The following is a 12,158-nucleotide window of genomic DNA, read 5'->3' on the forward strand; positions in this document are numbered from 1 at the left end:
GGAAGATCTACCTATCTGTGAACTCTACCTTCTGTATAGATTTATATTAATCAGATTACATTGGACAGCAGCAGGTGGCTCTAATGATAGATTCTTCATGTATAATTTTTACATCTACTAAAGAAAATAAAGACTCATTAATGAAGCTCACAGATCACAATTAAAAAACAATGTTAATCATTTTCTGTTTATGATGCACATGTTTCATCAAAGATTCTTAATTCTTATTGCAGTTTTACTTCTTGAGAATTTCTTTTCAAGACAATTTTCACTACAGTAAGTTTAAGAAAGTTGTCACAGTTATCTCTACATTCCACAGTTCTCTATACTGTTCTTGTAAACGGAGGTACTGACGTAGAATCATGCTATCTATCTGTTTTTGGACAATGTCAGTGATATTTGACTCTTGACTCTTATTATATGACCAGCCATTTCCTTACTATATTGAACAAGGAGTGGACTAAAATCTTTGGTGCAGACAAGTAAGTACTGACCCTCAAAATTCAGTAGCAACTGGGAAAGTAAAATCCCATTTAATTGGTTAACCAGTTAAACATCACATTTAACCAGTTAACCAATTAAAAGGGGAATGGATGGGAGAGATGCTCAGTTGGGCTGCAGCTCACCTTCTCCCTCTCCCTCCTACCCCCTGCCGCAGGCAGAGGCTGTTCCAGCCCAGCGGGAGCAGCCCTGCCTGTGACATGCTCAGGCCTGCAATAGGCATCCAGAGCAGTCTCTGTCCATGGCAGATCCTGCAGGCTGGAGCCCATGGCAGGCAGGGAGCTGCTCTAGCTTCTATCAGTTAACTGGAACCCATAAGCATCATCCGTTAAGGGTGATGTTTACCAGTTAACTGGTTATCCTTTCACATTCCTTGTATCAATACTCCTTACAAGTATATATGTACATTTCTAAATGAAAAAGATATATAAGTGTTTTTTAAAATTATGTTCCTCATTTAGAGCTCAGGAATACATACATATATGACAGACCCAGGGCAGCTAGCTACAATGATTGGTGGAGGATAGACATACCAGGAGCTGAGTGATTGCTTTTCTGTTTCCTGAGTAAACTGCCAGGGATTGCTGCCACATAATGAAGACAGGCACCTGAAGCTAATTAAGAGCTTACCTGAAGCAGCGGGCTAATCAGGCACCTGCAGTAATTAAGGCCTGCTGGGTTACTTTAAAAGGTTTCCCTTCAGGAAAGTGAGGGGGAAGGAGAAGATGGAGGGACTGAAGCAAAGATGTGTGTTGCTGAGAGGTCTGAGAAAGGAAAGTGTGTTGGTACTGAAGCAAGAAAGATTCACTCAGGTACCAAAGAAAAGGTACTAGGGAAGTGACCCCGGGGAAAAGGCTTTTGTACTGGGCTAGAGGAAAACTGCTGATTCTTAGGGTCCCTGGGCCAGAACCCAGAGTAGTGGGTGAGCCTGGGTTCCCCCCAACACTCCCCATACCACTAAAATGTCTGCTCCTGGAAAGCAGGACTTATGGAGGGGTTTCACCCCAATCCTTTAACTTTGCCAATGGTATGAGTGGCTCAGTAAGCTATGATCCTAGCCTCAGAAAAGGATAAGAAGCAGGTTAGAGGCTCACAGCAAGCCTCTGAGGTATACTATAACTACCTAGATGTGCAGGACCTGTGGGGAATGGCTGGAGTTTTCTGACAACTAATATTTTAAAAATTGTTACAATAAAATAGAAGAAACAGTACATTATATTGACAGAACGTTCCGGTTAGTGGCAAATATATTTTGACAAATAGATATTTGATTTATCAACAAAGCTCTTGTCTCTTTCACAAAACAGCCAAAACCATTACAGCTGGTTATATCGTTTATCTGTAAAAGTGTTATTCCTTCAAACTTTCTAACATTCTAGATAAACTCATTTTGCTTTGCAGAATTAGGATCTCAGGTGTCGGACATGGGGAAGTGTTAAGTAATATGTTTTCTTTCAAATCACCACACCTTGAAATATACAATATATTTAGAATACAGTGTTTTCAAAAAGTCACTTGACTTTTATTCTGCATCCTGAAGTCCTGACCACTGAAGCCAGTGGGCTTTTTGCCCAAGAAGGAATTGTAGTAAATTGTAAAATGATAATGCTTATAATTTGACTAAAATGTGTGTTCAATTCATGCACAAGTAAAACATTTTACTGAATTTTATATTCCAGCCATGAAAGATAATGGACACATTCTACTGTTTTGAAAGAAAATTGCTTAAAATATATATGTTCAGTATATTTAAGAACAGATCCATTTTCCCTGAGGACTACTGTAAGTGATTTTTTTAAAAAAAATGCTTAACACACAGTCTAGTGTATTAGTAAAAGTATTTTTCCTGAAATAGGCTTCAGCAATTTTTTTCAACTGCCTAAACTAGAATGTCCTAATCTCTAAAAGGATTGATGGGAAAGTGATCCTTTTAAAAAATTAGATGGATAAATGGAAGTGTTTGGTGAATGTCAAGTTGGACTGAAGAAATTCCTGTTGACCACTGCATACTAGCATTACTTTGGGCAGCTGATCAATAAATATTAGCTTTAAAAAGATAAGCAGGAAACGAAGCTGCATCATATTTTTAAGATGACAAGGTGAGATTTAAATTGTTCCATTCAAGACTCAATTTTTTTTTTCTTACTTCCATTCCAGTTAGAACTATCCTTCTGGAAAAAAAAGTTATACTGAAGTGATCATAAGCCTAATTTATACAGCTTTTACCTATCTTTTCCCACTTTAATAAGTCAACTTTCAGTATGTAAAAGATTTTTAGAATCAATTTTTATCTGTAAATTATAAAGTTATGCTACAAGTATTCTAATTATCTAGTACACTTCATAAAATTGTGAAGTGAACTAACAAGAAATGTTCACTACCTTGAACCAAGACCCATCACTGCAGGAAGACTCCAACAACATACTATGGCTTCCTGATTTCAAAATGCTGAGTGCCACTCAAAGAAAAAGCATGCTCATGTCTTAGAATTTCTCTGATAGAGACAGAAAATAGGTCTTCCTATCTTGTCCTTTCAAAACCTTTTGCCAGCTGCAGCAGTAGGTGCTCACAATTGTGCTATCTGACATCATGGTAATAAATTCAGAGAAGAAAGGAAGAGGAGAAACTCTAAGGATGGGACAATCAAGGAGTAGGAAAATAGTAGTCTGGCAAAGGAAATGCTGACATGAAGAAAGGTCAACTCTATTTCCCTGTGAATCCTTATTTTAATACTTCTGACTTGCATTACTTTGTTTTCATAATACAGCTTGTACCTCCCCTGGTCCGGCGCCTCAACTGTCCTGAACAAGGGGATTTGCCAGACCAAAGAAGGTCCCCTGCCACCAGTCCCCAAGCCTGCTACCCCTACCCAGTGCCAGCTGGGCCTCAGGCCAGGCACTCCTGTCTCTGGCACAGCTAGGTGGCCAGCCAGGCCAGGCTCAAGTGCCCTACTGCTACCCTCTGCTGGGGCTACTGCTGATGCCCGGCCTAGCTTCCGCCATCTGTCTCCTAGAGCCCAGGCCAGGGCTGTTGCAGACATCCAGACTGCTCCTGAGGGTCGATTGCAAGGCTGTGTCTAGACTACATCCCTCTTTCGACAGAAGGATGTAAATTAGACACTTTGAAACAGCAAATGAAGTGGGGATTTAAATATCCTGTGCTTCATTTGCATAATCACATCCTGGAGTTCTGTTGAACAAGCACCATTTCGAAAGTAAAACCGCTTGTTTGAAAAAGTGCCATGATGCGATTATGTAAATGAAGTGTGGGATATTTTAATCCCCGCTTCATTTGCAGTTTCAAAGTGTCTAATTTACATCCCTCTGTCGAAAGAGGGATGTAGTCTACACACAGCCCTAGTGCCTCCACCGGAGCTGCCACACAAACCTGGGTCTGCTGCTGTGGACTGGCTCCCAACACCCCAGCCAGGGCTACTGTGGAGCCCTACCCCTGCTGCCACAGGTGAGCTCCTGGCACCCTGACTGGGGCTACTGCTGATGCCCAGCTCATAGGCTCAGCCCAAAGCTCTCTAGTCCCAGGAACATCCTTGGTCCTGCAAGACCACTCATGTTAGTGGAGCAGGGAGTACTGGTTTAGGGAAGTAGAAGCTGTAGTCAACTTTCTATTACATGTGGATTCAATTACATGTAGATATGCCTTCAACATAGGACAGCATTTTGATGGTAATTAATTATACTGCCATTAAACAATGCTAATAACAAATGACTATAGAGTAGAAAGTCTGCATATTACAGAATACATTTACAACTTATAATTCATACAACATGGAAAAAGTTAATTATGCAGTAATGATTTCTTTTAGAAAGGAAGAAAAATGAATAAGCTTATTCCTTAGTTACTGTGAAAATCAGACCAGCAAGAAATGTACTAGCTATATTGCCCATAAAAAACAAATGCGCTAACCATTGGATACCCCCAAAATGAATGTGGTGTTTTTGATATGGGTTTCTGTCAGTATGCCTACCAGATTTTTCATAATGTAATTTATATAGTCTTCTAGTCAATGGAAATAAATATAGTTTTCTTTTAAACCCTCATAAAATCCATACACAACTCAATCAAGTCACACAAACTAAAGGCAACTTGCACAATCTATAAACTGCGGTATGCTAGTTGCTTTGATGGTGCTTTAAGAAAATCTTTTAGCTATTTAAATTCTGAGCATAGTGAATACTCTTCCCTTTTAATACATAGCATGTCAGGTGGCATGAAAAGAAAAATTCAGGAGAGAAATACTCTATATTTAGCATATTTTTATGGAGTAGGAAGCATACATTTTCAAAAGTTATAATAAATTTAACTAAATAAACCAGAGCTCTTTAGACTTCATCAACTTTGCCTACATTAAACTTAACAAGTTACGATGGTATTGTACACTGATTCAAATAGTGCTTACTTGCTCAATCTTTATCTACAAGTCAGGAAGATCTAAACATCACAAAAGACAATTCATTAATTAACCATAATAGCTAAGAAATAAGCTACTTCATGTCAAGGGCAGAACGTACCATCTTGCCAGATTTAAGACATTAGCTGTGAGAATATATATAACATAAAACAAACAGAGAACATTTATTTAGTAACAAGACGTTTCTAACAAAAATAATTACATCAGACACAGCTATTTCGTTTCCTTGTGCAACTACTATTGTACTATTTTTCTGCTTGCACATCACTGACATGATTTCAGTTCTGCAAAGATTTCTGAACAATTTCTAATTACTTTTCAAACTACACTTCTTCATATAGCCCTGACTACGTTGGAGAGCTCCTCTGGTCAGAGAACCTATTAATAAGAAAAAACTCATTCTCTCAACACGTAAATATTCTAACATAACAGGAAATAAATAGGAACAAAATAGGAGACTCCATGTTAGTTAACTATGTTTGCTACCAATGGATCAACTCCACATCTAATGACAGTCCTACAGTTGTCTAAAGAGTTCTATAGCTTTCTCCCCTTCCTCCCCCCAGTGGAAAGGTTTAAATGCTTTCAACAGAATGAGGAGTTAGGTGGAAAAGAGAAGAATTAAAATAATGCATTGTTACAGCAACAGAGGCTGACTGCAGTGTTCCCTTTAAGGTGCGCACCTGCGCAGCCACGCACAAAAAATTCTCCATCCACCCCCATCCCTGCTGGATTTGGAAGGTGAGGGGCATGGGTGCCAGCTGGGCCGGGGGCCACTGGGGCAAAAGCCACATGGCAGGCAGGTTACTGTCACAGGGGTTTGCAGCCACATGCAGGGCAGAAGGCTGCTGTTGGGTTTTGGGCTGTGGGCGGGTGGCTGCTGCCAGGGTTAGGACCGCAGGCAGTGGGCTGCCTCTAGGGTTTGGGACACCAGGGTTTGGGTCTGCAGGTGGATGGGCAGCCAGGATTTGGGGCCACGAGAGGGTTGCTGTCCGGGGGTTGAGGCAGCAGCTACGTGGTGGACAGTTGGCTGCTCTGAGGTCAGGGCTGGGTGGCTCAAACACTCGGGGGGGGGGGAGAGGAGACAGGGAAGAGGAGGGAAAGACAGAATGAGATATAGGGAGAGCAAAATCAGCATTTCTTCAGTGTTGAGTGGGACTGATTCTGCTCTCAAACAATTGTAAATCAGCAATAGTGATAAAACATGTATGCAAATAAATGTTTACAATTAAAGAACAGATGAACATGAAATAACATTTTGGAAGCTGTTTTACTACAGCACTAGTTTTGGAGCTTATTCTGTCAATTAATATTCTGATGCAGTAGAAACAGAATTGTGTTTTGAATAGTCCTTGAAAATGTAGGGGTTTTACAGCTGGTGGTGGTATGCTTAATATACTTGATATTAAACTTCATTCTTCTATACTTTTACTGAAATAAAGAAGCTTTAAAAATGGAAAGAAAGATTTTCTGTAGTAATCAAGCAGTGGAATATGGAAAATCTAAACATTCTTCAGTATTGCAAAGTCACAGTCCATTTAAAATATACATCTCTGTATTACTCTTAGCTTTAAAAAGAGTGCCGGGGTGAGGGTAAAGGTTGTCTGCTTTTGAATCAGAAGCTGCTGGTTGTGTTTCTAATAGTAACAATAACAGCGCAGGCAGGAGGAATGCTGTGCAACTTTTCCTTAGTATTCTTCCTCAAAACATTAATCTGAAACTACTACTTGCTTGGTGCTCTCTCCGAAACTATTGACAGTGAAATTTTTACTACTAAATGCAACTAAAGCTGGTGCCAAATGCATTCTTCACCTCCCAGTACTAGTACAAACATTATATACTAGCTTATCATAAGCTTCTTTGCTTTGCCATGAATTACATGAGTGCAATTAATCGTATCCATTTCCGGTCACTCTTCCCAGTATAGTCCAGAAGACATACAGGCAGTCCCCAGGTTACGTACAAGATAGGGACTGTAGGTTTGTTCTTAAGTTGAATCTGTACGTAAGTCGGAACTGGCGTCCAGATTCAGCCGCTGCTGAAACTGACCACTGGCTGACTACAGGAAGCCCGAGGCAGAGTTGCTCTGCCCCGGGCTTCCTGGAATCAGCCACTGATCAGTTTCAACCCCAGGCGTCCCCGAGTCAGCTGCTGCTGAAACTGATCAGTGGCTGATTCCAGGAAGCCCGGGGCAGAGCAACTCTGCCTTGGGCTTCCTGTAGTCAGCCGCTGGTCAGTTTCAGCAGCGGCTGACTTGGGGACGCCTGGGGCAGAGCAGTTGGGGTGCTGCTGGGTTGCTCCAGTAGCGCCGCTCCTCAGCGCTACTGGACCAACCCAGCAGCACCCCAGCTGCTCTGCCCCAGGCGTCCTGATTCAGCCGCTGCTGAAACTGACCAGCAGCGGCTGAATCAGGACGCCTGGGGCAGAGCAGCTGGGGTGCTGCCGGTTTGGTCCAGTAGCGCCCAGAGCGGCGCTGCGGGACCAACCAGCAGCGCCCCAGCTGCTCTACCACATGCGTCCGGAGAAAAGCCTGGTCTGCTGGGGGGGGGGGGGCCCTTCCTCCCCCCCCCCCCAGCAGACCAAGGAGACATGGAGCACCTTTTCTCGCCCTGGAGGACGCGGGTGGCGGGACCGCGGTGCATCTGGGCATCCCGCCACTCCCGTCCTCCAGGGCGAGAAAAGCCCCGTTCGTAACTGCGGATCCGACATAAGTCGGATCCGCGTAACTCGGGGACTGCCTGTATTCTACTTTCTTCTAAAGCTATAGTAAATAAAAAGTCCTGTATTACATTAGTGTAATCTTGAGTCTGCATGTTTCTTTGGAAGACCCAATGAATTAACTGTAGATGCACACTGATAACAAACAGCTCTCCTCGGCTGGTGATTTATTTGGCTAGGATACGATAGTAGTGTCTTTAACTGTACGCTGAAGACATGTCTAAATATTGTGCATGTATGGGCCCGATGATGGCTCAAGTACATGTGATTCTCTTTGTCAGTGTACGCGCACAAGGTTCTGAAAAGCTGCAGTTTTCATATTGCTACAGCACAGTTGTCTGTCAGATGACTTGGCTAGGTCTACACTGACCACTGAACAACAAAGCTTAAGTCCTTCAGCGGTGTTCCCCTCACCTCCAAAGGTAAAAGTTTTGCAGGGGCAAGTACCAGTTTGATCAGTGTGTGGCGGGCAGGAGCGCTCTCCCGATGACAATATGAATGCCGCAGGAAAAGAGCTGATAAACAGCAGATACCCTGCCTGACTTTTAGCAGCATGCATGTGTTGCCACCAATCCCAGGAGCTGGTGTCCCGCCAGACCCATCAACGGGGAACGGGGAGCAAAGAGGGCAGTTTCTCTGGGACTCAGTGATTCTAAAGGGCCTGTGGCTCTGGCCACTGCTGCCACAGTATGAGCAGTGCGCTTCTTTCTGGCCTCCTATGACTTCTATGGAACTATGGACAGTCCAGATTTAGGGTAGCCTTGAGGCTAATCTAACATACTGAAACTTTACATTATTAATTTTCTTTTTAATTGACTTCATATTAAATAAACATTTAAAGTCACGACCCTTGTTTTGGTATTCTTTCTTCCATAACATTTATTTATTTATATAATGATATACAGAGCTCGACAAATAATACAATCTACTCGCCCATGGCGAGTAGACTGCAACCCGGAAGAGCCGGGTTCGGGTGATCTGCGCATGCACAGAATGATCTGCGCATGCGCAGATCGCCAGACAGCGCGGCTGGCGAATGGGGCTCGCCACGGTTCGGCGAGCCCTGATGATATTGATAGATATGTAAAAACTTGAGAGCCATGGTTGCACACATCCAAGCAAGTACACATGACTTAAATATTGGTGCACAAGATAAAACTCACTCCACTCATGGATGGAAAATCTTAGAAGGAACACTGGCTGATTATATCAACAGGATGCAATTTTACAATCAGTGATTTCATATATTAACAGAGGGCATTTCTTGCTTCATATTTAGCAGTCAGATTAGAAATGGAGATTACTTAGTGCAAGTGGAGGTTCTTTGTGAAGTGTCATCCTTATCTGTATTCCACACATATGTAAACGTGTGCCATGTGTCTGAGTCTGGACATTTTTCAGACCAGTGTCCACAGACCCATACACGAGCAGTAGTTTCCCTCATGCTCCCGACTGAAGGTATAAGAGGCAATGTGGGCCAATGCCTCTCCAGTTCCTCCTCTTACCACAATCCAACCAGATCCAAAGCAGACGGGAAGACTGCAATATATAGGTAGATTACAGATACAGTAAATAACCTCCATTTATTCTTCAAGTGATGGTCCCTATGTCTACTCCACAGACAATGTTTAGATGAAAGGGGTAGGTGGTGTGAGGAAGCTAGTAGCAGAGATGTTTGTAGTACTTACCATTCCTACAGCTATACCAGCAGTTACAGCTTGAGTTAGAGTATAGTGTACGGTGAATAAGTTGAGTAAGCTCCAGGTTGCCACTCTGCAAAAATCCTACAGTGAAATGTCTGATAAGGCCACCTGCAATCATGTGGCATGAACTATGAGGATCTCAAGAGGAGGTAGTTTTAGTTCTTCTGTAGCATTCTTAGATGTATCAGAAACCCAAATCCTCTGTGAAGATAAGGCCCACCTATATAATCTTAACGCTATGACAACAAAGCCTTGGAAATTTTCCAATGAGTTTGGTTCCTTGCAGGTAGAGTGCCAGGACGTGCCTGATACTGAAGGAGTGAAGTCTCCTGTCTTCAGAAGAATCATGGGGTTTCAGGAAAAATACAGTTAAGTATATAGATTGATGTGGAAAACAGAAGCAATTATGGGAAGGAATTTTAAATTTCTGATAGTGTAGCCAATGCTCTTTTCACTGTTGCCTGTATGACCAACAATTTGGGGCAGGATGGGGAAAAAGTCAGCTTTTTTGCCAGAAAGCAAACAACATTTTTTGGCTTTTTTTTGGTATAGACACACAAGATATTGGTGTGTGTCAAATCCCTCCGGTCAGTTCTAATATAGACTTATTAACTGGAAGGATTTAAAAGGAATAGAAGCAATAACAATAGGAATGTAGTAGTGTCATTACATATATTAATGCTCACCTGCTGTGATGTCATCATCAACAAGATCATGCTCTTCTTCCTGAACTTTGACTTCTGACCCTGATGAATCTGGACTTGCACTACCAGTTTGAATGGCTTCTGCTGTCACTCCAGCTGAAAGAAATTCAATCACATGAATTATTATTTTGTTTTCAGCTGATCTTTACTTCGAATTTATAACAGCAAACCATCTTAATTTTCTCCTACTAGAAACAGCCAATGCTTCAAAATAATGTAACTTTTTTCTGTTCAACTATTTTGGAAAGTTTCTTTCCATTCAAATTTTTCTTCCTTTTCTATCAACGTATAGAAGCAGAATTCAATATTGATATTTGAAGGCAAAATATAGCCACACAGTTACTCTCCTGTAAAATGAATTAGTATAATTTTTTTCTAAGTATGACAAAATTGAAAAAATATAAATAATTTTCTGTAATTATAAATATAGGAATGATTCCTAAAGCATTTATATATTTCTTTACATCTGATGGAATTTGATTATGAAAAGGATTGGACATTTATATGGATAATGAGAATACTGAGAAGTAGAACATTTCATTCTTCAGCCACAATAACTTCCGGCTAACACAGTTTCAAAGAAACATCCCTTATGGACAAATTATTTAGTAATTGTCAGCTTCAGGATTTCTTGGAAGGTTGCAGGGGGAATTTTTGGACTAGCATCTAAAGCCATTGCCAAAGGCAGGATACCTGACAAGACCGACCACTGATCTGGTCTTATACAGTAATTCTTATGTCTCTAATGAAAAACAAAACAGGATAGTCCCACCATGGGTTCTTGCATAAAAAACATTTTATAATGAAAATGTATTATGCAACCATTTAAAATACAACTAACAACTACTGTGTGTGTGCACGTGCACCCATCAAAACAAAAACTTCAGTTATAAGACTAGCTCCTCTGTCCTTATAATAAGATTGGAGGCACCGAAAGAATGAATTTCTAAATCCAAAGACAAGAAAAAGAACTCTCTCTAAGGCTATGTCTACACAGCAACATTATTTCGAAATAACTAGCGTTATCTCAAAATAACAGTCTGCATATAAGGACGGCAGTTATTTCAACATAAAGTTGAAATACTGTCAAGCTGGAGGACTTGTTATTACGACTCCTGAACTCTCATTTTACAAGGAGTAAGGGAAGTTAGAAGAGTGCTCTATTTCAAAGTTAAGTGCTGTGTAGACAGCACCAAAACGTGAAATAAGTTATTTCTAAATAAGCTATGCAATTGATATAGATCAATTTGTGTAGCTTATTTCGAGTTGAGTCCTGCTGTGTAGAAGCGCCCTAACAGGTTGCCCTTAAATTGAAATAGAGTAATAAAGAAGGCAATGAAAAGACAAGACAGAATGCTAAACTAAATCAGTAAAGGGTATGTCTACACTACAAAGTTAATTCGAACTAACAGCCGTTAGTTCGAATTAACTTTCATAGGTGCTACACATACAAACCACTAGTTAGAATTTAATTCGAACTAGCGGAGTGCTTAATTCGAACTAGATAAACCTCATTCTACGAGGACTAACGCCTAGTTCGAATTAAGTAGTTAGAATTAAGGGCTGTGTAACCACTTAATTCGAACTAGTTAGAGGCTAGCCCTTCCCAGCTTGCCCTGGTGACCACTCTGGGCCAAACCAGGGAAACTCTCTTGTCCCCCTCCCGGCCCCGGAGTCCTTAAAGAGGCACAGTCTGGCTACGGTGCTTGTGCCAGGTTCAAGCCTGCCAGCACCCAGCCAGCAGACCCTGCACCTGGCATGGCACGAGCCAGCCACCTGCTGCCACCCAGCCCTCCGTCTCTTCCCGGGACCAGGCTGGTGGCTCCCAGGAGCCTGCCCGGGGCCGCAAGAAGCGGGCGCCCACCTGGTCTAGTGTGGAGATCGTGGACCTCATCCAGGTTTGGGGGGAGGCCTCCAACGTCCACGACCTCCGCACTAGGTACAGGAAAGTGGCCGTCTAGGGCAGGGATAGCTGCCAGCCTGGCCACCAAAGGCCACATACGAACCCAGGAGCAGGTTTGCATGAAAATCAACGTGGTCCAGTGAGACCCCCGACCCTGAGCTTAGAACATAAGAATGGCCGTACTGGGTCAGACCAAAGTT

The 12,158-nt window shown here is 42.1% G+C and overlaps 1 protein-coding gene across 4 annotated transcripts in view; it reads right to left on the reverse strand.

Annotated features, from left to right (window-relative positions):
- The window catches only part of WDR7 (WD repeat domain 7), a 350,838-nt gene that overhangs the window by 197,649 nt on the left and 141,031 nt on the right, over nucleotides 1-12,158 (reverse strand). For all 4 annotated transcript variants that reach the window (XM_014570212.4, XM_075932629.2, XM_006116571.4 and 1 more), the window contains one exon: nucleotides 10,038-10,151. In XM_014570212.4, coding sequence (XP_014425698.3) covers nucleotides 10,038-10,151 — 114 coding nt within the window. The remainder of the gene's footprint in view (nucleotides 1-10,037; nucleotides 10,152-12,158) is intronic.

The sequence above is a fragment of the Pelodiscus sinensis genome, chromosome 6 (genome assembly GCF_052426305.1).
Source record: "Pelodiscus sinensis isolate ZL-2025 chromosome 6, ASM5242630v1, whole genome shotgun sequence".
In the NCBI taxonomy this organism is placed as follows: domain Eukaryota; kingdom Metazoa; phylum Chordata; order Testudines; family Trionychidae; genus Pelodiscus; species Pelodiscus sinensis.